We start from the raw sequence: 26,955 nt of genomic DNA on the forward strand, positions 1-26,955 counted from the left end.
CAATAAACCCTGATGTTGAAAAAGGGAGGAAGGAGCAGACATGGGGGCTGCGCTTATCTGGGTTTAAAGAGTGCTTTAGTGTGGATTTTCATGAGAAACAGCATGTGTGCAGCAGTTGGGAGCATCTCCTGGGGGCTGAGGAGGGACTTGTGCTCTTTTCCAACCCATACACCGCTTTTGAGGTCCAAAGTGCTGTTCCCAAAGGATACGGGGTGCAGAGGGGCGGCAGCGGGTGCTTCCCGGGGGCAGGTTTGGGATATGAGGGCTCCATATGGCTGGAAGGGATTAGCCTGGAGGATTATATGAGTGGAGAGGAGGGGAAAGTTGCTGCAATCTCCACCTCCCCAAAACCCCTCATCTGTGACCCCTGGCAGATGCGCGGGGATGATTTCTGGGGACAGCCAGCACCGCTTTGGTGCCCCTGGAGCCGTGTCCCGGTCTCCGTGCTGCCGGGTTGGAGTGATGGTGGGATCCTGTGCCGGCTGGAGATGAGGAAAGCTGGGATTTTCCTCCTGCTGCCGCCTCACACCCACGTGTTGCATCCTCCATGGGCTTGACGTGTGTCCAACCTGAGCTGTTTGCTCAAGCTTTAAGCTTCCCCGGGGAGAGCGTCAGTGTGTTCCGTGCCGTGCCACGCTGCGCGGTCAAGCCTGCTCCCCAGGGATGTGGAGCGCGGGATGTTGCACACATGGTGACCTTATCCATGGCTGTCCAGGGCTCAGGGAGGGCTGGCAGTGCTGCTGTGGGATGCAGGGGTGCAGGATGCTCTGCAGCTTCATATCATAGAATCGTTAGGGTTGGAAAGGACCTTAAGATCATCAAGTTCCAACCCCCCTGCCATAGGCAGGGACACCTTACTCTAAATCATATCACCCAAGGCCTCGTCCAACCTGGCCTTGAACACTGCCAGGGATGGAGCATTCACAACCTCCCTGGGCAACCCATTCCAGTGCCTCACCACCCTAACAGGAAAGAATTTCCTCCTTATCCAACCTAAACTTCCCCTGTTTAAGTTTTAACCCGTTACCCCTTGTCCTGTCACTACAGTCCCTAATGAAGGGTCCCTCTCCAGCATCCCTATAGGCCCCCTTCAGATACTGGAAGGCTGCTAGGAGGTCTCGATGCAGCCTTCTCTTCTCCAGGCTGAACAGCTCCAACATTCTCAGCCTGTCTTCATACGGGAGGTGCTCCAGTCCCCTGATCATCCTCGTGGCCTCCTCTGGACTTGTTCCAACAGTTCCATGTCCTTTTTATGTTGAGGACACCAGAACTGCACACAATGCTCCAGGTGAGGTCTCACAAGAGCAGAGTAGAGGGGCAGGATCACCTCCTTCGACCTGCTGGTCACGCTCCTTTTGATGCAGCCCAGGATACGGTTGCTTTCTGGGCTGCGAGCGCACACTGAAGGCAGCTCATGTTCATTTTCTCATCAACCAACACCCCCAAGTCCTTCTCCTCAGGGCTGCTCTGAATCTCTTCTCTGCCCAAATCTAGGCAGTAAAACACTATGGGTGCAGGATGCAAACACAGGATGCGGGATGCAGCTCCATCGCCCCACAGGACAACACTGCATGGATGCTGGGGTGCAGGATGCTTTGCAGCTCCTTTCTTAGGCAGCATTTCCATGTACATACATGGAGGGCAGAATATTTTTACCAGTTTTAAAACATCACCCTGGAAATTGTAGGAATGATGCTGAGGCGTGATGGCTTTTCTCCATGCATACCACTGAGGCATCACTGTGTTGCAAAACCCATCTTGCTTGGGAATGGGGTTTGCCAAAGGCTTTCCTCATGGCACATCGGTGTTGCTGTCCCAGCAAAGGCTCATAAAAGTCTGGGTTAGCTCTTGGAGCACAACCGCAGCCTCACAAAGGACTTCCAAGGCCATATTTGCTTCCTGGGAAGCATCAAGGGTACAGAAACCTGGTGGGCTTATCATGGCAGTGCTCCCAGGATGGTGGGGGCTGTAGGCTGGGTGGTATAGGATGTGTCCTATAGGATGGGTGCTGTTTGGTGGATGGGGAGGACAAAAGCCATCATTGCTACTGAATACAGCAGTCCTTAAAATAACAGTTCCATCCATCCAGGTTAATTTAGGGCTCTGATAGCGTGGCCTGGGTCTGGCCACAGCGGTGCTTGCTGCTCCTGAGCAAAGTCCACTGGCTTCTTCCCCATCTGCCTCAGCAGGGTTTGCACGAGGTGCTGGACTTTGTACCCACGCAGCAAGTCACAGCCCTTGTTGAAGTCAGCTGCCACCTCCGCCTCAGTTTAAGGCATTTCCATCCCTCCACTGGCATATTTCATAGAAGATACTGTGCGGGGAAGACGCTACGAAGCACCTTCAAACATCAGCACAGCCACTTGGTTAAAAACAGTGATTTTTTGTTGCGGTTGTTAACCCACTGCTTTGTTAGAGACGGGGATTTGATTATTTATTTGGTTTTTAAAGGCTCGGTGTGGGAAAACTTCACAGATCAGCAGGCAAATCCATCAGGGGCCGCTGCAAGCGGGGACGGATGCTCGGCTGGCTCTTCAAAACCCGTCTGAACGCCTGCAGAAGGTTACAGCAGTGCTTCAGACGGGCTTTGTGTTATTACACGAAGATGGTGGCCATCAGCATCTTGTCAGGGACAGGCAGATGGCGTTCACCTGCTCCGGCCCAACTTCTTTTGCCCTTTGCCTTTGGTGTCGGGGAATAATACTGGGGCAGCTGCTAGCAGTAAAATAGGCTTAAGCAAATGGGATATTTTGGCATTCAAGTGCATGACAAGAATAGCAGTATTTGCATTAATTCCCTCCTCTCTTTTCCCTGCGGCGGGAGAGGATGGAGAAAACCGGGATGTTTTCCCCTGGGGCAGAGCCGGGTCCTGGTCTTCTCTGGCTGGACCAGGGGTGGGAAGTGCCGGGTGTCTGTGCTCCATCCCACAGCATCCCGCTGCCCAAACAATGGAAATGGATGTTTTTCCGAGGAGGTCACAGTGTTTCCCACTGTACTGCAAAGGCAAGCACCGGGAGGGGTTGGAATCTCACCCCTTTCCCTGGGTCTGGATGAGGGTTCTGGGCATCCAGCTCTTATCACTCACAGTTTATTTTGTATTCTTTTTGACATCAAGCAGCAACCGATGAGATGAGGGAGCTGAAACGTGAGGTGGCAAAAATAAATGGAACCCCCTAATATTTCCAGTCTGTGCCCATCTTCAATGTGGAAATCACTGCTGGGCACTGGATGTCTTTGGGGTGTTTCGAGGTGTGCTGACTAGTGGATGGGATGGGCAGTATCCCCGTTAGTTGTTAGTAAATCCTTTGGACACATTAAAACTATGGCTTTCCAAATACACATGGTGCAGCAGCCCAGCGTTTGTCCAAAGCTGTGGATTATATACTTTTTTCTCTTAAATTCGATTACCCGTTTAAATCTAGTTTTAATTCTAACCCCTTCCAAAATTCGCTTGGCAGTTTCAACCTGGAAGGAGGCAGAAGGCAGGGGAGCGGTGATGTGCACAGGCACTGGGAAGCAGAAACGCGGCTGCCTTGCTCCTCATCACCAAATTATTCCTTTAGTTTTTTAAGAGGGAAGCGGTGTTTTTCCTTAATCTCATCTTTTCACAGGCCACTAAAGGAGAGGATTTGATTTCAGCTGTGATAGTTAAGGTGAGGATGGAGGGTGAGCCAATGCACGTGGCGATGAGCATCCCACCATGCAGCCCCACTTAATTATACCTCAGCAGCAGCAGCACGAAGCGAGGGCTATCATGGAGAGTAAATTCCCATCTGCTTTAACTATCACAACTTTTGTAGGAGAAAACTCCAACAAATTACCTCTCCTGGCAGCTTTGCTTGCTGGGGCTATTTCCCTTTTGGTTTAGGAAATGATAATAGTTTTAAAACCTCTGAATTTCATTTGTAAGCTGATTTTGTGGATACATCAGGAGCAAATCCAGAGGGAAGCACCGAGTGTGCAGGGCAGGAGAAAACGCAGGTTGTTGGTGTGAGGAGGTGCACTGCAGCGGTGGCCCTTGGTAGGGCAGAGCATCCTGCACTGGTAGATGAGCAGTAGATTAATAGTCCTAAGCAATTGCATTATCTAATGAAAATTTTATCTAATTATTTTATATAACTTTTTTGGCAGGTGAGCCCTGAAATGGGTGGTATTGATTGCTGGAAAAGAGCCTGGCCTGTCTGTTGCAGGATTATTAGAGGAGACTTGATAGTAATTAATACCTGTGTATTTACAGCATTCTCCTGGCTGCTAATTGCCCGAGATCCATTTGAGCTGATAGGAAGCGAGGAAGGTTTGTGCACTGGTCTCAAGGTGTAGGCTGCACATGGGTCTTGTGCTGGGGAACGTGCCAGCACTGGGAGAGCCGGGACCTTTGGCTTCACCATCACTCCAAGCTGGGGATTGGGGGGAACTCACGGATGCCCGTCACAAAGCATCCCTAAATACCAGCGATGGGGTGCATCTGTGTACCCAAAGCACTGGAGCTCCTCTGCAAAGCCCTTCCTAAGTGAGGGGAAGCACTGCCACCAAGCCTGGCTTGACTTCCCAGAAGTTTCCCTTTGTAAACCCTCTCCATCCACACGCGTGTGCAAAACCGAGCCTAATTGCATTTAGTCTGGTTTACACCTCCCATGCTTTATTCCCCCCCCCACTTTTTTTCTCCCCCCCCCCCCCCCTTAATTCGGTTGCTGCGAAATGTTTGCAGCTCTGCCAAGTTATTTCCTTGGGATATATTTAGAGAACGCCAGCTCAGCAGAGCGCTGGGTGTTTGTGGAAGGATGTTTGTAAATGTTAGCAGGAACGCTGGCGGGCTGGCGGAGCAGATGTCCGCGAGATGCTACCAAGAGCCTTATTTACAAACTTGTAAATGACTGAAGGGGGTTTCCTTCCCGGGGATAAGGGGGACGCCGACTTAAGAGATTAAAATCCTATTGTTCCGTGGAGGACGGAGCTGCTGTCTCAGATTATCCTTTACAAGGAGGGGAAAAAAGCCCCGTATTAGCTTGAAACGCCATTCAACTGTTGTGCCTTTCTGGTTTTGAGCTCAGGGAAGATGCAGGGCTGGGGCTTGTTTCTTTCTTTTTAAAGGAGGGGGGAAGAAGCGTGACTGTTCATGGCTGGGATGTACGCTGGTGCTTTGTGTGCTGGGCGGCTTGCAGGTGATGTATTTAAAAGGAGCACAAGCAGCTTGTGCTGGCATAGAAGTATAATTAAGCTGAACTTGTACGCACAGCTTGGTGTCCCAGGGGAGCACGGTGATGGTGTTTGGGTGCTGTGGTGATGCTGCTACAATAATCTGGTTTCTTATTTATATCTTCCTCTTGCCAATAAGCAAAGCTTCGGCCCGGTCTCCTTTCACCACCCTAAAATACACCAAAACTGGTTTGTCTCCCGGAGCATCCAGCCAAGTGGCTCACCACTGGATGGTCTCCCATGTGCTCCAAAAAACACCCTGAGAGGCTCTGCAAGCACCGTGGTTCTGAAGTGAGTGCCCGACGCTGGCACGTGGGCTGGAAATCACCCTCATCAGCTGCAGCGGGCTGGTGTTTTACTTCTTACCGTGCACATTGATGCAACACAGATGCTGTCACCGACCCGGAGACTGATGCAGGAGAGCATCTGAGGGCTTGGTCCAGAGGAAGCGGTTGGCCTGCTGTCCTCCCCAGCATTAATCGGGTTACGGCGAGGTGTGGGAGGGTTCTGTTATTAAATTGAAAACCTGGCTCTATAAGATGAAGGCAGCTTTAACGAGATGAAAAGGCTTAACCAGAGTCCAATTAAATTCCGCACTACCTGTTTACGCAGCCTGCTTAAGTCCTGACCCCGCACGCTGATTTCTTCCTTAGGCTCCAAAGCTTGTGCTCTAGGCACAAGAAATGAAATCAAAGGAAGGCAGATAGAGACCAGATCACCTACGTGTCCTGAGCATCCCGGAGGCAGCTGCCCTCGAGTGCCTTGTGCTGCTCCTGTTGCGGCTGCGAGGTGTGAGCCAGCAAATCGAATACCCAGCCCTCCTTAGTTTGGTTTTAGGTCTGTGCTGTGAAGATATTTCTGCTCTCCCCACCTCGCTGCTGGGTTGATGGAGGCTGGGTCATGAAGGGAGCATCCTCTCTGCTGCCTGCTGGTGCCTTGCACCGCTGTTTGGAGGTGAGCTTTATTAAGACAAAGTGGTGATGCTGAGGTGAGCTGCACCACTGCCTGTGCCACCCAAAGCTGCTCGCCCGCAGCGTGCGGTGGGGGACACCAACTTGTGCTTAACAACAGCAAATACCACTGATGGGATCCTGTTTTTCACAGTCAATAGAAACCGTCCCTTGTGTTGGTGAAGCGTGGTGCGTTGGGGTGGGTGGCAGGCTGGCTTGGGCCACCACACAGGATGTTGTCTTGCTGTGACACTGGGAGCCTTGCAGGATGGGGTGCAGCACCTTAGCCCGCTTTGAGATGCTGTTGGAGGTGGCTCAGGCGTGTCCAGCAGTGGGGATCATGGAATGGTTGGGGTTGGAAAGGACTTTAAGATCATCCAGTTCCGATCCCCCTGCATGGGCAGGGACACCTCACACTAAACCATATCACACAAGTCTCTGTCCAGCCTGGCCTTGAGCACTGCCAAGGCTGGAGCTTTCACCACTTCTCTGGGCAACCCATTCCAGTGCCTCACCACCCTTACAGTAAAGAACTTCTTCCTTAAATCCAGTCTAAACTTCCCCTGTTTATGTTTAAACCCGTTACCCTTTGTCCTATCGCTACGCTCCCTGGATGAGAAGGAAGAATCCTGCCGTGCAAACAGCGCATCCAAAAAGCTCCCCAAACCTTCCCTTCTTGCCTGCTGCCTTTCATTACCAGGTCTACCCTGGTGCTGGGGGCAGTGACACACCGCCTGGTGATGACTTCAGCCCATCATCTCTGCGCTGCCTGCTGCGGCTTTTCCGTTCAGCCCCCGAAACCCTCTGCACCTCCGTGGTGCCTCACAGCTCCTCTCGGGTCGAGCGTGCCGCAGGGCGGGGGGCAGGAAGCTGCTCGCCGCACCCTGCTCTGAGCAAACCCTCACAGAGACCTAAATCCTGCAGTAAATAAACAGCAGCTCCGGCCCGCGGCTCCTCCCGGGGCTGTGGGATGAGCTGAGGGGTGCTCCGGCACAGACAGCCTTGGGAAAGCACATCTGGGTCACGCCGAGATGCTGTTGGAGCACTCAGAATGCTCCAGGGACCGGGGAGCTGCTCAGTGCAGCTGCACCAGTGCCGCTTCCCTGCCACTCTTAAACACAATTAATACAGGGGAATAACCCGCTCTCTTCCTAAGGATTAGGTTAAGGAAACAAGATGGTTTTAATAGCCCTTTTACATCCTAAATAGATCTTAGCTGAAAAAACTAACTGGTTTTGCAGTGCAGCCAAACAGCACATATTTCCTTTTTATTTTGTCCCTGTTTCCCCCCCCCCCCCCCCATAACCTGGTGCCAGAGGTCCTGCGTGAGCAAATCTGCTACTGGTAATTCAAGTGCCCAGCTCCTGGCTGTGCTGTTTTGTCCGCTTTCCATTGCCTCCTGACCTCCATCCTTCTTTATTTGCAAAGCTATACGTGCAGGCAGCGGTAATAAATCAATTAATGACTCTGATGAATCGTTTAATGGCTGACAAAATAACACTACAGTCAACAGCTTGGATCTCTACAGCAGTACCAGAAGATGCTGGTTGACTCAGGGTAGGGAGACGAAACAGAGACTGTTAGCTCAATTAGTGCAATTAGTGCGCGATTTAAAGGCTTAGACGGCATCTGCTGGCGTACCGAGCCGGTGTGTTAACTGAGAGCTTTGGTTTGGAAGTGAAACGCGGGGATCCAGATTGTCACCGCTCCGCTGGCTTCCACCAAAACAGGGGGGAAAAGCCAACGTATGTAGGGAACAATAAATACATATACATGTATGTGTGTGCATATAGCTGTAGGTGTGTGCTCCAGGAACACATAGATATTTATTCTCAGTGTGGAGCAAATCTGCCATCTAATAGAAGGCAAGCGAGCCGGCATGCTGGCTGGGCCAGAGCTATCCTTGCTCATCTCTGGCAGTGGTCTCCAGCGTGCTTTGGTGGAAGGAAATGCGGGAAATTTGGAAGGAAATCCAGTTTATGTGCCAATGGGGACCTCGGTGTGGCTGGGTGTGCTTGCTGGATGCACCAGCATGGACACGGAGCACACTTGGGCTTCATGCTCCTACACTGTGCCTGTGCTCCCCATCTCCTGCCGGCTTCCGTGGCATCTCCACCTGTGCTTGTGCAGGGGAGGTTGGGGGTGTTTGGGTCGGGGCTTGGCAGTCAAATTCCAGCTGAAATCTCCAAAGTCCCTAAGAAGAGTTTCTGAGCCAGAAAGGTCGAAATAAGCCAGGTGATGGCAGATGGGAAGGAAAAAAAGTCCTGGTTTTTGGAAATGAGAGCTGGAAAGCCCCTGGGGTTAGAGCGCTTACCCTTGGGGATGGGGAAATGTATTCCCACTGCCTTTTTTTCCCCTTTTCCTTTCTTTTCTGGCGCATCCCAAGGGATTTGCGGCTTCGGCAGGGCTAAAGGTGCCTCGGGTGTTTACCTTAGCAGCGGGGCTGGGGAGGGGAATGAAAGAGAAGTAAAATGTCACTTCTCAGCCTCGTAAATCATTCATCAAGGGCTGACCAATCTGGCTCCCATCCTGCAGCGTGCTCGGGGCGCTTGTGGGCTTTTAATCCCCGAGTTCTGCCAAGCGCCACATGTGCGAGGAACTTCGGATCCCCATTGGCACCATGAAGGCATAGGTGAGGTTTTGGGGTGTTCAACACGGAAAAGCACTCCAGTTTTGTGGGAGAACGGGCATTGCCTTCAAGGCGTTCTTTGCCCTCCTTCCCTCCGCTCCGTGAGGCGGAGGGCAGCGTGTTTTCCCCTTGGCTCCCCCAAATCCACGTCTGTCTTCGCTCCTCCCCACTTGGGGATCCATTTTGCCTTGGGAGATTCCCCCAGCAAAGGATTATGGTGTGCTGGAAATCTCTTGAAACCATAAAATATCACCTTGGCAGCTTTATTGCAGCGCTCGCCGCCTTGGGAGAGAAGCGTTTTGCGTGATAGAGGGTTTAATAAAGGAAATTCCAAATGGGCTCACAGCAGTTTGGGGCTCGGTCTTATATATTTTTGCATTAAGAACCGTCATCTGCTTTGCAGAGAAACTGCAATATGTTCATGGCCTTGGATTAAGATTTGGTTTTACTTTTATAGCTGACCCACTTGGGGGGATGGAGGGAGGAGGAGAACTGGGTTCACTCCCTCTCCCGTCTATTTTTGCTGCCGTCTGATGTATAAAAAGAGCCTGGAATGGGCAGGCTTATTTTTCCTGCCAGGACTTTTCTTTATTAACTGTAAAAACACTCAGATCTGGCCTTTGCTGTGGATGTGGGGAAGGCTGCTTGGGATGCCTGCTTCAGGAACATGGGGGGAGTGTGGTGTGGGCTGTGCTGGGGGGCGCTCAGGACCCTGTAGGTGCAGGGGGACCCCGGTTATTTCACAGAGAGGGTCTCTTTTTGGGGAGCCAGCCTGTGCTGTCATCTCTGGCACTTGCAGCTCTGACGTGGTGGGGTGGGAGAAGGGACAGCTCATCCGGCGTGGTCCTGGCCTTCATCCCACATCCTGCATGCCGGCTGCTGCTGGAGAGCATGATGGAGGGGGGACAAGGGGTGGCCCCTGGGAACACGCAAGGCCTGATGCTTGTCCTCCGCAAGGCTTTCTGTTCTGGAATAGTGAGATTGCCAACCAAACGTGGGGTCCCACCTTGGCAAGCCTTAGTCCTTAATAACAATCCTTAATTATCCGGGCTGCCCAAGTCTTGTGGTTGTCACCGCATCGGATGTGGTGAGGGGCTGGGGCTGGCTCAGCTGCTGTCAGGACGCAGGGTTTGGTGGGGATAGGATGGTCCAAGCTTTGGGGTAGGACCAAGCGTGAGCAGGCTCATGTGAACCCCGTCTGTTGATGGGATTTCCTCAGTGGAAAATTCTCCCAATTTCTTTTATGGTGGATGCTTTCCCTCGGCCCTGCCATGTGGTTTTAGGTGTATAAGTCCATCGTAAAAGTCATGGAGGGTGTAGCTCAGTGATCCAAACCCAGCTAATAGCACCAAGCCTCCCTTGTAACTGCCCTGGGTAATGGTGATGGTTAAACCAGAGCACTTCAGCGGCACAGGTACTGCTCTGAACTCCAACAGGGATGTGTTGCAAGCAGAGGTCTTTAAGGAAGGATCTTTTTCTTACGTTCTCCTTCTGAGTAGGAGCTTCTCATCATTCCGGTGCTTTCCCAGTGCCTCCAGCTCCACAGCACAGCAAGGAAGTGCAAACAAATAGAGATGCTGAGCAGGGTGTCCTGGTACCTCGTGTCCTACCCCATCCCTCCTTTTCAGAGCTGGAGCCTCTCAGGTCGCTCATGCTGGGGAGGCAGGAGGGGAGTGTGACCCCACAGATGTGGTGCAGTGAATTTGGAAATCCATAATAAAACCTCGGCGTGCTGGTGAGGTCAGGGAATCATCTTTTTCAGAGGACAGAACCAGCAAGCCTGTGCGGGTAAGAGAAGTACTCGAAAAGCTTGCAAACAGCTTGACATGGAGGATGAGGCTCCTTGGTGGATTAATGAAGCTAGATGCCTGGGTAAAGGAATAAATAAACCCTGGAATTATCGCCAGGTTTTGTGCAGCCATCTCCTCCATGGGTGACTCACAGAGGCCGGTGCCCCTCTGCTTGCTTCCTCATGGAGGAAAGATGCTCAGGGCATGGGCAGCGATGCTTGGGGCTCTGGAGGTAGGAAGCAAAGTGACTCATCGTGATGTGGCAGTAGAGACAGCCTTTTAGATGCGTTCTTCCCCTTAACTCCTAACTCATCCCACTGTGTTTGTCCTGGTTTTGTTCCTGCAGAGCGCAGCAGCCGCCCCGAGTCCCGTGCTTGGAAACATTCCCCCGAACGACGGGATGCCCGGGGGCCCCATCCCGCCCGGCTTCTTCCAGGTAGGCTCCCGCTCCTCCCGATGCTCCCCTCCACACCACGCACGTGTTTGCTTACGCTCTGGGTGTCAGCGCTGTTGTGCCTGTGTTTTTACCCCAAGGGGATGCTAGGGAAGCAGCATGCTGACCTGTGTGGGAATAACTCGTGTTCCGCTGCCCTTCCACGTTTGCTTTCTACTCTTTGTGGCCTTAAAGCAAATCTCTTCCGCGCTCGAAGAGGTTACTGTGTATTTACAACCAGTGTTTTTTTTCCAGAGCTGCTTGGTTTGTGTTTGGGTTGGGGTTGTGTTTGTTCTCCGGTCCTAACAGACGTGCATAATTGAAAACATTCTGGATTTTGATCCCTGAAACTTCTTCCCCCTCCTCTGGTTAACCGCTTGATTCTTTCCAAATGCAATCACTGGAAGCATTAACAAACCCTGGCTGTGGCTGCAGGCTCCAGCCAAATTCCCGCATGCCGTGGAGGCACCTTGTAAGCAAATACCTAGCAAAGTCCCCCAAATCCCCTCACTCCTTCCTTCTCCTGCGCCCAGCTCTGACCGAGGAGGGGGTAACATATGTTTGGAGTGATGCTGATGGAAAGGATCTCAATAAGGCCATAGGAAAGGAGTTTCCACATGTGAACTGTGGAGTTTTTTGTGGGTTGCTCTGCAATCTCATTGCAGTGGCTTCAGTTCTTGGTGCATTAAAATCATCCTTCTTGAGGAAGAAACTCTTGTCCGTGTAACGAATGGGACGAGGGTTGGAAGGAGTATTTGTTTTGGCAAGGTGATGGGGTTGGTTTTTATCTGGGCTTGTGATTTGTGCATGGGAGAACTGCTCCGGCAGTAGGCAGGCGGGCTCGATAAAGCGCTTGTGATTTATTGTGGCGATATCTGAGCCCAATACGGCCGCTTGCGTGTGTATGGGAAGGGGGAAGGAGGGCCTGGGGTTTCTTTTAGTGAGATCCCATTTCCTGAGCATGCTTCTGACAAAGTAAGAATATCCGATATCGATCGGGAGCCCTAAAACAGGCGAAGCTTGTAGCAGCGCGGGGTGAAGCCAGCAGCAGAGATGCTATCTCGCAGGTCACAGCCGCTGCCAGCAGTTCGAGTGCCAAGCTGCTGCTTCCAACAAATGTGTCTCCAGGAGCCCTGATCTCACCCCGTGGTGGAGCTGACTGTCCTCTGGGGCTCCTGCTTCACACAGAGCTGCGAGGGCTGCAGGACTGGCACCAAGTTAGGGCAAGGCTTCCAAGAGTAGGGGTTGGCTTTCCCCCGAAGGGGAAGGTGAGGAAGAGGAGTCGCATCTCCCCAGGCGTGCTGTGCATGCTCTTGTCTCGACTCTTCACTTTGACAGCCTCCAAGCTGTCCCCTGTGCTTTGCTGTCTGCCCTCACATAGTGGAGTTGCACTGAGGGTCCTATTCAGGAGCAAACAGATGATTCTAGCTCCCTGCATCTTGTGGAGCTGGACCAGGAGCCTCTGGGGAAGGGAGGTTCAGAAGCAGCCCTGCTTTCTTAAGGGGTTGGAAGTAGATCTTAAGGTCCTTCTCCAACCCTAAGTGTTCTATGGTTCTGTGACCTGAAAACCCAGTGGCACCAGTGCAGGTGCCTTGTGTGGGGATGCTGCCCATCCTTGGAGCTGCGGGAGGGAAGAGAGAATGGGTGCTGATACATATGGCTTGCATGTGACATCTCAAGAGCCTGCCTTTCCTGAAAGCCCTCCAACATCTGGTTTCTCCTCCCAGCTCTGGAGATGGAGGGGAGAAGAAAAATCCCACCTCTTAACACAGTCTGAACATGGCCTCCATGAAAGCCTGCCTGATTTGTTGCAGGTGCTGGAGCTCCTTCCAGCTTCAGGAGATGCTGGACACCAGCTCTTGCAGAGGTGGGCTGGAGGCTCAGCAGGGAGCTGGTCACAGCATGGGGGTGATTTCCTGTCTCTGTAGGAAGCTAAAGTGCTGAACATAAGAGGGCAAAACCAAAAAGGTCACAGGGGATGCAGAGGATTTCTGCCCAGCCCTTGGTGTGCCAGCACTGGGAGGGAGTGAGGTTCCTGGTGGTACCACCTCAGCTGGTGCTAGGAGACCGGAGGATAGAGAAGGCTCAGGGGGTTTCAGCTTCTTGTTCTTCCACACCGTACTGCAAGCACCAGAGACTTGCAAGGGATATCTGTGGGGGGGCAAGCATGGGCAGACTGGTTTTGGGAGGGTTTAGAGGGCCTGTCACTGTCCTGGCATGGTGGGACTTCATATGGGAGCTGAGGAGGAGAGTCATGAGCGAAGCTGAGATTGCAGGAGCCCGGCGCTGCCAGCCTGGGGTGCATGAAACCCCCCAGTACCACACAACGCTGCTGTTTAGCAAAGGGAAAATTGATATGGACCATTACTGGGAGCTGGTGGCCTAAAAGCCCATGGGAGTGAGCTTGGGGAAGTAACACATCGGGAAAGGGCAAGGAGAGGAGGAGTCCAGGCTGCAGTGCCCATCTGCAGCCGTTGTCTTGCAGGGAGAGAGTGCCTTTGCTATGCTGGGGCTCAGCAGCGACCTTCAGGCTGGGGGCCAAGGGAAATGCAGCCAGCAGTGTCCCAAAGCCTCCCCAGAATGGTAGGAACAGAGAAGCCGTGGGCACCCGGGGGTTGCGGGGGCATTGCGTGGTGCCAGGCAGCAGCACGGCATCGGGCTGTGCTCCGGACAAAAGGCGGCTGGCTTGATGTCCGGTGTGGGTAGATGCTTGCATTGAAATCTCTCTCTTTGTCCCATCGAGATGAGCAAACAAACCCTCTGCTCATCCTCTGAAAGGTCATCGGAGGCGTTCCTGCTTTTGTTGTGAAAGCTGGATGGATGCCGGGGTGCAGCTCCCTCAAAAGGAGGGTGCCAGGGAAATGTAGGGAGGAAAATTGGAAACAGAAAACAATTTATACTGCACCTCCTTAACACTAAATACATGGCAGGGGGGCAGCCAGCAGCCCCCAGCCCTGGCTGTGCCTCCTCTCCCCAGTGCAAACTCCCTGTGCTGCCCTGTACCCCGCACGCTGATGAAATGGAAAGTTGACCATAAATCAATGTCGGCGCTGCGTTAGCTATGCATCAGCAGCTCGGAGAGATGCACCAAAACAAAGCACCGCCTGCTCCGTGTTCCCACACTGCCCCCTAATGCAGAGAGACCTCGGGAGCCAGGGAGGATGGGGGGCTCTGGAGCCCCCCAACGTCCCCTGCCCTTTCCGCCTCTCCTCCCTGCATCCCGCAACACATCCCTTTGGGTAAGGTCGCCCATAGGGGTGAGGATGGTAAAGCCAGGAGCGATAGGAAGGGTCCATGTTGTCCTGTTCCATCTTTGGATGCCACCATTTTCCCCCTGCTCAGCTGTCCTGATGTCTCGGTGGGATTCCCCATCCCACATTTGGGATACGTCAAACGTAGGTGACCACCGAGTGGGATCAACCAGTTTTCAGTTGAGCCACAAGACGGGGCTGCCCTTCCCAAAATCGCAGGGCAGAACCCAGTATCAGCCATGCAGCAGGCAGGGTTTGCAGGAAGGTGGCTGAGGAGCTGGAGGAAAGGAAAAGCAAGCATTGGAGAAAGTTCTTTTTTTCTGGAAGTTTAGGAGGATGCCCGAGGCTTTTGTACCGAGCGTCTGGAGCATATGGTGGGATTTGCAGTCAACTTTCTCTCGGGTGCTCCAGCCAGATGGAGGTGACTGTTCTTGGCTCCGGCTGACACGGGTTTGTTTCCTGAAGAGCTTGTGTTAAACATATTCCTTAAAACCAGGCTTCTGCAGTTGGGAGCCCCAGCTGCAGGCGAGGCAGAGCTCCTGCCCACGGTTGCCTTTCGCTGTCTGCGGGGGAGCTTGGCCTGCCTTGCCTTGCTTGCCTTGCCTTGCCTTGCCCTGCTTGCCTTGCCTTGCTTTGTCCTGCCTTGCCTTGCCTTGCCTTGCCTTGCCTTGCCCTGCCTTGCCCTCTCTGGGGAAGGTGCAGCTGTGTCCCAGCACTGGAAGGCGACCATGGTCTTCCTCTTTGAAGACACCACGAGCATCTCTCCTAGAGGCTCCTTCAGAGATACCTTATATTTTTGTTGACAACTTGCAAAACCTCCCTCTCCTTCGGTAGAATTAAAGCTCCCATCTGGCAAACCCAGACACATCTGTAATTAATACCCATCTAATTTCATTTAGTCTTACCTAATGTCAAAGCTGGAAGGCAGGGGCAGGTATTTTAAAGCCCAAGATGCCTTCCTGTTGCTAACTGTAAACTGTCGGTATCTCGTGGCAGCAATGCTTTGCCTTCTCGTACCATCCTGCGTTGTTCTGCCACCCCCAGAGGTGCTTGGAAATGTTCTTACATAGAAAAACTTGCCCATTAGCTGAAAGTCTGTAGCCCATAAAACATGATCCATTTGTGGTGAGTTACGCTGGAAACATAAATTGACACACGCAGAGCTATGATCGCTCGTGCCATTTTCCATCTTTAATATTTTACAAGAAGTTTGAGGAGTTGAGCTCGTGAAAGACAGGCTGGAAATAACCCGATCGCCTGGGAAGTCCCTGTAGAAAGCAGCAGCAGCAGCAAACTTTGGTCATCCGATGGGCCAGGCTGGGCTTTTAATGTGCCTATAGTGTAGAGGGGAGAAAAACGTGAAGCAGAGAAGAGATTGGAGCACCGATAGCCATCAGAAACAGTTCCTTCTAACACTGTTTTAGCTGTTTGGGTTGGTTACTGGGGGTATTTTTGAGGCAGCAACAGGAAGGTGAAGAACAACCCCTCTGCAAGCATGCAGTTTGGGGGCGGAAAGAAAACAGAACTTGATGGGGTTTCTCCTGTTGGGGAGAGCGCTGGTCTTGATGAGAGTGAATTAGCTGTCCGATGGGGCTCCGAGGGGATGTGACACTGGAGCATTTGGGATGTGGAAGAAGCAGGACTGCGTTCGTTCAGCCTCCTCTCCTAACAGCACTAGTTAATCACTGCTAAATACACGTTTTTCAAGGGAAAAGGGTGGTTCTGTTGGTTGGAGCCCACATGTCGTCTCTGTAAAACACTTGTTTCAACCACCGCGATCCATCAGGATCATCTCCCGCCTCCTCTGCAGCGAGGGAAACCCATGCGAATAAGCAATCGATCCAGCAGGCGTTCCCAGCCCAGCGCAGGTCCCGGCCCTGAAACATCTGCAAATATTTATGGAGATAACAATATCCAGAAGGTCTGTGTTCCTGATGGAGCAGAGCAGCCGAGCCGGGAGGGGGCCGCGGTGGCTGCAGCCCGGAGCGAGCGTTTCGGATGCTGCTGCTCGTTGCTGGGTTGGAAAAAGCAAGAAAAGAATTAAAAGGAAGAAGAAAAAAAGCCCCTTTTGGCTCCTCCCTGCCTGCCAAGATGTTTGCACAAGCTGGGTGTCTGCAGTCACGGTATCCAGAAGTCACTGCCGCGAGTGGTACCGCATGGGATAATGCAGTGGCGAGGATGCTGCGGTGCTGAGGCTGGAGCGTCCCAGGGAGCAGCCTTGGGGCAGTGGGGCAGGAGCACGCTGTGGAGGATGCATTCAGCAGCACAAACAACTGATGCTCTCTGGATCCAGCTGCCATGGGGGATTTTTCTCTGGTGAAAACGTTGCTGTCTCGTATAGATGATTCTTCTACAATAACCAAACACTGCTTGCTCTGAAGCTCCCAAGGAAGACCTAAAGCATCACCTCCAGGCCCAGCTGGGGTGCGTGTAGGTGGCTATGTCCCCCATGCAATCAATACCCGTTATCCCTACACCCTCACATGCTGGGGGGGGTACAACAGGGAGGACGTCAGGAGTTTAATGAGGGGTTTAATAGCTCCAGGATGGGGTCTGTGTGCCTATTCAGGCAGTACCTGGATAACAGTGACCTCCTCCTTGCAGCACAGCAAGCCAGGCATTGTGGAGGACCTGTTGACTCTTGCATTGATGGGATTGATTGGCCTCTGCAAGTCCTGTTTTCTCCCTTGCACTTGGTTTCATCGCACGTTCCCATCTGCCAATATTCCCTACCCCAAATCCTGCGGCCGTAACATGTAGAAGGGCTTTTGTGATGGCCAGACCTCGCTGGGGAGTGCTGTCCTCTGTGAACTGATGATGTGAAGTGGCTGCTGCCCTGGTTCAGTTTGCATTCACACAGAGTTAGCCGCCTCAGAAGCAGAAATAAGTTGAGTTTCATGCATGGAGAGGACTTCTGCTAAAGGAGCTTGATGCTACAATTGGACCACAGAGGTTTGTCTTCGCTCTGGTGGGATGTGGATAGAGAAGGTGGTTGTGTTGGCATTGGAAGGATTGACCAGAGGCGCTGTGACCTCTTCCAGCCAAGGCTCCCTGGCCAGTAGGGCCAGTAACTGGCTGCCTTCAGCTCCTGGAGAGCAAATGGTGGGACCTCATTCCCCCAGGCGCAGCGGCTGGAGCGGGGAGGCTGGCAGGAGGCTGTTGGTTTCAATGCGCTTGGCTCCATCTCGCCACCAAACAGTTCAAATAAAGAAGAGAGGAGGGAAAAAAAAAAAGAGGAAAAAACCCACCCTCTTACTTTATTTACATTGCACTCAAGTTTCCGCTGTACAAAAGATTTGCAGGTGCAAATATGTCCTGCCTTCATTAACTTCCCCTCCCTTTTTAATTTATGTGATTTCAATTTTCCTTCCCTGTACTGTTAATTAGGGGACCCTCTAATCAGTACCATTATCACAGTGGTATTCATGTTTAGGAAAGCTGCTAAACAAATGCTTGCAAAATTGCTAAATGGCTAATTAATGTCTGTTAATTAAGAAAATTGCTCATGGTAACAAACCATGCCATTGCTGGCAGCAGCTAGAAGGCGAACACTTGTTGAAATTAGTAACGAGGCAGGTAGAGAACATCTGCTCCGGCGCCGGTCCTGGAGCCTGCCGTCGCTTCCCATCACCTACTGACAAAGCTCGTTTGCTTTCACTACCAATTACACCTCCTTTGACTCAAAAACCAGTCTTCCCCCCCACCTTTATGTTAACACGCACCGGTATATTCCTGCGCTGAGCTCGTGGCTTTTCCAAGCATTCCGTGCTTTTAAGGGGAATTTAAAGTAAAAAGCAAAAAAGTGGGTGTTCAAGCCCAAAATGTCAGCGGCTGCTGCATTGCAGCCTTAAACCTGCACCGACTAATCTCTCCTTCCCCCCCCCCTCCACCCCCAGACATCCTTTCTTTGCTCGCAAGCCATTTTACTCCAATCCTTAGGGAATCCACCTCGAGGAAGGATGTTGCATCCCTACAGCCTGGCGATGCAGCCCCGGTTGTGCCGGCTTAAACGCTGCCCAGGCTCCAGCTGGGGCTTGCTCCTCATCCTCTCCAGCACCTCCACGCTGTCAAACCGCCCCCCAAACGGAGGTGTTTCCAACCTTTGGGATGGGAGAGGAAAACGATGCTTTTTTCTTTTTTAGGTTTTGGGGTGTTTTTTGTATTTCCCCAACCTCTTTGGTCCTCTCCTGTATATTTTTTTTCTTCCTGGTTGCACGCCCTTGCGAAGTGTTTCCCTGTTGTGTTTCTCCTTGCAGACTTGGTTGAACTCCCGGGACTATTTACGATGTGGCTGCTGTATTTTGACAGATGTTCTGATTTTGGATATATATTTTTAACTTTTTTTTTTTTCCATATCTCATTATTCATTGTTCAGCTGCAAATGAATAGAAACTCACTTGAAAAAAAAAGAGGAAAAATGGGAGGACGGACTCCCTGACAAAACAGGTCCACCCGTCAATCCTTTTTTTAGCTCTTTTCTGCGCTTTCATGTGCTAATCTATAACCTCCTTCTACTGTCTGACCTCACAGGGACCGCCTGGGTCACAGCCCTCGCCACACGCACAGCCTCCACCCCACAATCCTAACAGCATGATGGGACCCCACAGTCAGGTAAAGACACTAGCGATGGGTAGGGCTGTGAACTGGGACGTGCGCTCGATTTGCCTTTTCATCCCCCCCTTCTGTAAGCATGCTGGGCAGCGGGAAGCCGCTTCCCCTGGGGAGCATCCCCCCCCCCCCCCGGGCATCCCAGCTCTGAAGCACAATGTTGGCTTTTTTCCCCTCTTTTTTTGTGGTGGTTTTTCTTTTTTTTTTTCTTTCCCCTTTTTTTGGATGTGCAGTGGTCAATGGACTGAGAAGTCAATCGTGGGTATCAGCCGTTTTACCTTCCCAAGGTAGCCTGAGAAGTTTAACTTGATGTGGGTTTTTAAGCTTCTGTTTAGTAGCAGCAAGAAAAGAGTAACTTTAAATCTTTCCTCTGGTTTTTTATCAGTACTTAGCACTGGGTTGTTTTTTTTTTGTGTGTGCGTGTCTGTATGTGCTTATTTGCCACTTTTTTTTATATACCTCTATATATTTAAACCTGACCAGTACCTAACACTCAGGGTTTCCCATGCACTGATTTGAACAGCCTCACCTAGTATTGCCGATGTCAAACACTAAACCTACAGAGAAACTGTTTAAAAAACAAAAGAGTAAGAGGACTCCGGACACCTTTTTTCTTTTCATTTTTAGCGTTTTGGTTTTGTTTTTTTTTTTCCTTTGGAAACGTATCACTTTTTTAAGGAGGATGTCTCCAGAAAACACCAAACTCACACAAACACGGCGTGTACAGGCTAACCGGCGTGCGTGGGGAGCGTGCTGCCTCCCCGCAGCTCGGCCCTCACCTCCCTTTTGTGTCCCCGCAGCCGTTCATGTCGCCGCGCTACGCCGGAGGTCCCCGGCCCCCCATCAGGATGGGCAACCAGGTACTGTGCTCCCTGCTGGCGGGTTTCCTAGGGATGGCTTTCGTTTGGGATCACAGGGGGGAACAAGGGATGGGCATCCTGAAGATGCTCCTTGGGTTCGGATGGCAAGCATCGCACCGGCTCCATCGGGCATCCCGTTTTCTTGGTGCTATCACATAACCATGGTATTTTAATGCTATCTTGAGGTTCAGGCATATCCAGGGTGGGGAATAGGCTGCTTTTGATTTGCGGTGTTCTCAGCATGCTTGCTGCCCGGCTGGATTTTCCCTGCAATCACGGAAAATTAAAGCGATGGAGATAATCCCGCTGCTGGGTCGAGCGAGTGCTGGGATCAGCGGCGGGGTCAAGCAGGGCAGGTCGCTGCTGAATTTTTGGGGTTGGGTTTTATCCTCTTATCCCAGCTTAAACAAGGGCAGTTTGTTTCTGGCCTTACGGACAGAGGCTTCCACCCCACTCGCTGCCTGAACGCGTGGCCTTTGGGTGAGGGATTCCATCTCCTTCCCAACGATGCCATGCAGATCCATAGGGTAATGGCCGAACCATGAAAGGAAACCTGTAATTCCTTTGAGGAGCAAAGGTGACTGTGTAAATACTACCTTGGGAGCTTGATTTTTGGCCAACAGCATGGGTTTTGTATAGCTCTTATTAGCAGAAAGAGTGGGATAGTCAGGAAATAGGATGTAGCTTCATGTGGATTTGAGACTTGAATCGCTGGAGCTTGCTAAATGATGGAGAGACAGCTGAGATGGAGCTGGGAAAAACTCAGTGGGGGCTGATGTGGGACCCCCAAGCCTGGTTGGGCTGCAAGAGCCTCTCACCAGGGCACTGGTGGTTGTTTTAGAGAGGTATTAATTGACTGCACCTCCTCATGGGGCAGTTTTAGTGGGACCTCATCCTGCTGTGGTCTTGGGCTCCTCCCAAGCTCTGCTGGAGGTGAGCACAGTGAGCTGGGGCAGGCAGGAGACTGGTTTGGGGAGGCTGGTCAAGCATCCAGGAATGGGTAAAGTTAATGAGAAGGATTTAATTCTTTCTCCCCAAACACCATGTGTAAAACACAGGTTTGTACCTATGCATCGCTCAGCAAGGTTATGGTCACATCCAGAGGGATAAGAGGAATAAATAGGCAGGCAGGAAGGTCAGACAGCACAAGTGTAAATACCCATCTCTGCAACCCCTCCTCGTTTATCTTCCTCCTGCTGCCAGCATCCAGGCTGCAGAGAAACAAGGGATTGGGCAGACTGTGCCTTGGCACAGCCACGTGCACCCCGTGCCCGCGCTGCGCTCCAGCAGTGGGATCCATCCTGTGTCGGCACTCAAATGAAAGGCAGCGCTGTAGCAAAAGTGTTTACAGTTTGCTTCCCCCAGGCAGATGGTATCTGCGATTTTCTGCCCCTTTATCTGTTCAGAGCAGCCTTTGAACTTTAAATAGCGTGTTGGCTGAGCAGAAACGGGGGTTTGGGGAGGGGGAGCATCCGCCTTCCCCTCTGCCTGCATGGGGACGAGTCTGAACGCCGGTCTGCTGCAAACGGAGCATCTCCCCACTGCAACCTGTGCAGTTGGGACCTGGTGCTGTGTGAATACCAGGGAGCTGTGCTGATGGTCTCCTTTCCCTGCCAGCTTTGACATCTCTCTGCTCCATGTAACCTGGGCTTCCCCTTGCTTCCCTAAAATACAGCAGCCTGACATTGCACGGATTGCAGGGAGAGAAGGAAACACTGGTGACTTAATGTGGTTTTTAGAGGGTGTTTGTGAAAGGAAAGGGGAGGCAAACACACGGAGGCTGTAGGAAGATATAACTGGGATGCAGCAGGATGTGGGATGCAGCAGGATGCGGGATGCTCAAGCAACCGCAGGTTATGATGCAGCAGGAGGGGTGGTGCATCCCAGGTTGCTCACTGAGGAGCCCACTGAAAGCCTGAAGCCTCAACCCAAATCTCTGTCTGTGGGCTGCATTTTAGCAGTTACTGTGGTTTTTTACTCTTCCTTCCCTTGCCTTCACAGCCCCCGGGCGCCGTTCCCGGTACACAGCCATTGCTGCCCAATTCGATGGATCCCACGCGACAGCAAGGTAAACCCAGCAGGGGAGGACTGAACGTTAAACCTTTCTCGTTGCCTGTTAATTTGGGACCCAAAGCAGTCGCTGCTGTGCCATGTAACACCCCTGCTTTCCTCCCAACAGGGCACCCTAACATGGGCGGCCCCATGCAAAGGATGAATCCTCCGCGAGGGATGGGCCCCATGGGTCCCGGTCCACAGGTAAGCCCAGCACCAAAGAGCATCTTACAGGCTCCATCAAAACAACCTCTTGAGGCCCAAAGGGCTGGGAGTTCCCCCCACACACCCTGTCCCCCCCATTAGTGTTAATGCATTTTACATTAGTCTTGCATCTGGAAATCCCTTCCTTTTAACATGAGTGAGGTCTTCGAAGCTCATTAAGGATATTGCAACATTGCTCCTGCCCTTCCGTCAAAGGGGATGGCACTTAGTGCTGCGCCGGAGCAGCCTTTGAGTGCATTACACTGCCTGCTTGGGAAATAGTTCCGACCCTAACAGCAGGAAAGGGAAAGGAGGCTTGCATTAGAAATAAATAAATAACAAGGAATGGCAAAGATCCCTTCGGCAGGGGAATAAGGCTTTCCCCAGCGAGGTTTCCCCTCCGCCTGCCTGCTTGAGCTCTCTATTTCAGGCAAGGGGAGTAAACTCTTGAAATTAAGCAGATCTGGGTTAATATATGCCGTCTTTCCCATGGATTCACTTTACGGAGTGGCTCGTTGTTGACTCACTCCTGTTTGTTCCTTCTACGAGACTTCAAAACCGGATTACCATATTTTGGTTGGAGGTTTATCCTCTCTGCATCGTCGCCTACGTCGAGTTTGCAGCACGAGGATCGGAGTCTGTCAGGAGACGAGCGGGTGCGCTGCAGTCTTGGTTTGTTTTCCCCCCCGGAGCCTGTTGGGAGAAGCGAATATTGTGTAAAGGGGGAGCTGGTGTCATCTCTCTCTAACACCACCATGAGGATGCTGCTCGGGGATGCCCGCCCGTGTCGGTAGGGTCCACCCGGGCGCAAGGGGATCAGACCTGCGCGAGCATCGTTCCACGGACGAGCCCTCCGTTAGCGCCAGCGCTGTGCTTCCGATCCTCCTTTTCCCTGGAGGCTTGCTCCCGAAAGGAAGATGGCATTTGTCAGCGTGGCCTGTGCCAAGGCGAGCGGCGGCGCTTGCCTGGGGGAGGCTGCTCACTTTCCCACTTGCAGTGAAACTTGGAAGCGGGGAGCGCGCTCTGAGCGCCGCGTGGGATGGCGGCGGCTCCGGCAGCCGCGGGAGTTGTGAATGTTCAGGGCTTTATTTTTGACTCCGACGTTCCCTGTGTACGTACATTGGGGAGAGGGAGCTGGGGGGGGGGGTTTGGAGGCAGCTTTTCCCTGGAGAAGCGATGGGCTTCCCAATCTGGCACCCACGGGCGTTGCCTCCTCGCAGCCATCCGGGAGCCAGCGCCTGTGCAGGCAGCCACCAAAATAACATAGAACTGCTTGGGTTGGAAAAGACCTTTAAGCTCATCCATCCAGTCCAACCCCTACCCCAGCGCTGCCAAGGCCACCACTAACCCATGGCACTGAGGGCCTCATCCACACCGTTTGTGAACACTTGCAGGAATGGTGACTGCAGCCCTGCCCTGGGCACCCTGTTCCAATGCCTGAGCACCCTTTGGGGAGGGGATTGTTCCTAACACCCAGTCTAAACCTCCCCTGGCACAGCTTGAAGCTGTTTCCTCTTGTCCTGTCTCTTGTTACTTGGGAGAGTAGACCAGCCCCTATATCATATACATCGTACTGAACCAAGCCCATCAGCCCCTCACGCCTTGCATACCCAGGGCTTTTTTTCCCTTTAAGCTTTGCATCAGGACCTTCGTAAACATCCTTAAATTATTCCAAAGGACTGCAGAGCATCCAGCCAGGACATCCCAGCGTCCTGACAACAGCTACTCATTACGCACCAAGGATGAATCATCCCTCACAGCTGATCCCCGCTGCCTTTTTCCCTTTAATAGTCGCAGTTTCAGCTCTGCAGAAGCCAGGATCAGGTTTGCCCGTGCCTCTTGTGAAGGGTGTTTGTAGCTCGCTGGGTTTCAGCGGTGTCTTGCCAGAGCCTGGCATCCAGGTCGCTCGGCACAGCTGCGTTCCCTCCCCACCATCCATGAGCATCTTTCAGCTGGCTTCGTTTTCCAGCCTTTCAGCTCCAATTAAAAACGCTTAGCTTTTCCTTTCCTTGGAAAAATAAAGGGGGGGGGGGGGGGGGGGGTTGATGCTGCTATTCAGTGTAAATGGCTGGAATTTCACTCAATTAAGGACTTGCCGGTAATTTGTTTAGGGAAAACCCTTTTCTGCCTCTTCAAAACAAACTTGGCGATGCCCTCAGCGGAGCACCATGCTCGGGTGCGTCCATAAATCCAGGGGAAATCGATGGCACTGAAGTATCGCTCTTAAAATCCAGCTTGGAGCGCTCCGAGGGGCTTCCAGTTAGGAAGCAGCCATTCATCCCTCCTCCTGCCCGAGCGATTTTTGCTCCAAATGGCAGAAATACAGCCCAAAAAGACAGCCCTCCTCGCTGGAGGAAGGTGGGAGGGGAGGAGAGGCAGCGTGACCTAAATCTGGCTGCGCATCACCCAGAGGGCACAGGGAGCAAAGCAGACCAAATGGAGCACGGCATTCAGGGGATTCCTCTTCCTTCCAAGCCTTGGGCTTGGCTTTGTACTGGAGCTGGGTTTAGGAGATGAGGGACGCAGATCTGAGGCTCCTGGTCCCAGCTGGGGGCGAAGCCGGAGTGGAATGAGCCAGGAGAGCAGCCCCAAGGGGGCTGTCTGCCCTCGCCTGCTCCCTATGGCTGCAGACCCGCTGCAGGGGATGTAGCAGAGAGCTGGGAAGCAAGGGGAAAACAAGTCTGGCTTGGTTTTCCCTGCTCCAGCCTGGGAGCAGGGGATGCTCCATCTCAGAGGGGAGCTCATGCAGCCTTTTCCCATCCTTATGCTGCAGCAGGAACCTCCCAAGCAACGCTTTCTGTTCTCTTCCTGCCCCTATTTTCTCCTGCACAAACAGACAAGCCCAAAGGGCTGCTGCTGGCTCCTGGGGGCTGTCTCCTGGAGCTGGGAGGAGGCTGTTTTCCCCCCACCAAGGCGGCCTCAGAGACCAGGGGGCACTTTGGGGCTAAGCCTGGCTCCCTTCCATATTGCTGGGGTTTATTATAAGCACGATTGCTAATTGCCTCCACATTCATCCTCATCATCTCAGAAATATCCTTACTTTTGCAAACAAACCCTCTTGGGTTTGTGTTTGTTTGGGGTTTTTTCCCGTTCTTTTGTCTTCTCTGGTTTCCCTTCCCTTTATGGCAGACTGACCCTTGGTTATCGTTGCAGAACTACGGCAGCGGCATGAGACCTCCACCCAACTCCCTAGGTCCCGGCATGCCTGGAATTAACATGTAAGGAAAACCCCTTGGGATGTGTGGGTGCCAGCTGGGGTTTTGCAGGACTGTACTGATAGAAACACAACTTACCTTCTCTTTTGCCCTGTTTCCTTCTGATCGCAGGGGGCCGGGAGCCGGGAGACCATGGCCGAACCCCAGCAGTGCTAACTCAGTGAGTATCACACAATCATGGAATGGTTTGGGCTGGAAAGGACCTTTAGGATCACTCAATTCCAACCCCCAGCCATGGGCAGGGACACCTCACATTAAACCATGTCACACCCAAGGCTCTGTCCAGCCCGGCTTGGGGAGCATCCCATAAATGAGGCCACTCCTCATTAGCTGAATCCTGCTAATTAGAGGGGTTCCTCAACCTCTTGTGCAGAACTGTATCTAAACCCTGCTCCTCTGTGGGGTGCAGCTGGGGCTGGTGGGCCCTGGTACCCCCCCCTCCTGGCTGGGCTTGAGGGGGTGGTGGGGGCTTTTGGTTGTGCCCCATTGGGGTCCAGCCCTTGGGACCCCCCAGTGCACCCCGTGGCTGAACCTGGCTCTCTTCTCTCTACAGATCCCATACTCTTCTTCATCGCCTGGTACATACGTGGTGAGTCCTCCAGCTCCATCTGTCCATCTGTCATTGGGGTGCGGGGATGTTACGGCTCAGGGAATCGCTGGCTGCTGGGGGGCTGGCTTTGGGGGTGCAAGGTGCAGCTGTGGGGGGCATTTGGAGACATGGGGAGATGGGTGATGCTGATGGTGTTTGCGTGGCTGATCCCTTTGTCTCTCTGCAGGGTCCGCCCGGCGGCGGCGGTCCTCCAGGGACACCCATCATGCCCAGTCCTGCAGGTATGAACCCCCCAAAATCCCCTTCTCCAGTCCCTTCCCCTGCTGGGAAACCCTCATCCCTAGGGATGCATCACCAAGCACGGGCAACCCATGTCCAGCCAGTGATAACCAACTCATGTAGCTATTGCCTTTGTGCGGGGAGAGCAGCGTGGGCTGCTTGGCTTCAGGATGGCGTTTGGGGATATTCCGTCTATCCGCCTATGGATTCAGGTGCTGCAGGGCTCGGGGAGGTGAGGAGTGCTCCACATGTGGGAATTACCTCCCTGCACTTCCCAACCAGGACTTGAATTATTTTCCACAGTTGAATTTCTGTGATTAAAAACTTTGTGGATCTTCATTAAATACAAATTAGGCAGAAAATGGTGGTACTTAGAGGGAATTTTAGGTGATAAAATACAAAAGAATGAGTTCAAGTGGCACGAGTTTGTTTTAATTAAGAAATGAATTAATCACCCGCCTTACTGGGCTTCACTGTTCCACAGATTCAACAAATTCAAGTGACAACATCTACACAATGATTAATCCAGTACCGCCCGCAGGCAGTCGATCGAATGTAAGTCTGCTTTCTAATAATTTACATATCAGATACCATAACAAATCATAATTAACTTCATCAGTTGCGAGGAAAGCAGTTTAATTGATTTCAGCCATTTGTTACAAAACAGGAATAAAACAAACCATCCAAAAGCGATTAACTCTTGGGCGACTTTGTTCATTTCTGATGCCTATTAGGAGAGCCGCGGTCCTGCCGCTCCGGCCAAGGTGGTTGGTGGCAGCTGTGTTGTGGGGGATACAGGAGGGTTTTAGTCTCATTGGTTGGAGGGAGCCCTTTGCATTGCCGTGGGTCTGGCCGGATTCTGCTTGTTGAGAAGGAGCTGGACCGTGCTTTTGCCAAGAAAGGTTGATCCTTGAGGTCCCTTCCAACTTGGTACTCCA

The 26,955-nt window shown here is 52.4% G+C and overlaps 1 protein-coding gene across 1 annotated transcript in view; it reads left to right on the forward strand.

Moving 5' to 3' along the window:
* SSBP3 (single stranded DNA binding protein 3) overlaps positions 1-26,955 on the forward strand; it is a gene marked incomplete at its 5' end in the record, with an annotated part of 53,823 nt that overhangs the window by 25,019 nt on the left and 1,849 nt on the right. Inside the window, 10 exons of the mRNA XM_057417783.1 lie at positions 10,912-11,001; positions 18,780-18,860; positions 19,658-19,717; positions 21,719-21,785; positions 21,897-21,973; positions 25,127-25,191; positions 25,300-25,348; positions 25,742-25,777; positions 25,965-26,019; positions 26,502-26,572. Of these exons, the coding sequence (XP_057273766.1) occupies positions 10,912-11,001; positions 18,780-18,860; positions 19,658-19,717; positions 21,719-21,785; positions 21,897-21,973; positions 25,127-25,191; positions 25,300-25,348; positions 25,742-25,777; positions 25,965-26,019; positions 26,502-26,572 (651 nt within the window). The remainder of the gene's footprint in view (positions 1-10,911; positions 11,002-18,779; positions 18,861-19,657; positions 19,718-21,718; positions 21,786-21,896; positions 21,974-25,126; positions 25,192-25,299; positions 25,349-25,741; positions 25,778-25,964; positions 26,020-26,501; positions 26,573-26,955) is intronic.

This window comes from Pezoporus wallicus, unplaced genomic scaffold (genome assembly GCF_028554395.1).
Source record: "Pezoporus wallicus isolate ANWC-B61680 ecotype Strahan unplaced genomic scaffold, APGP_CSIRO_Pwel_v1 contig_12146, whole genome shotgun sequence".
Taxonomy (NCBI): Eukaryota; Metazoa; Chordata; class Aves; order Psittaciformes; family Psittacidae; genus Pezoporus; species Pezoporus wallicus.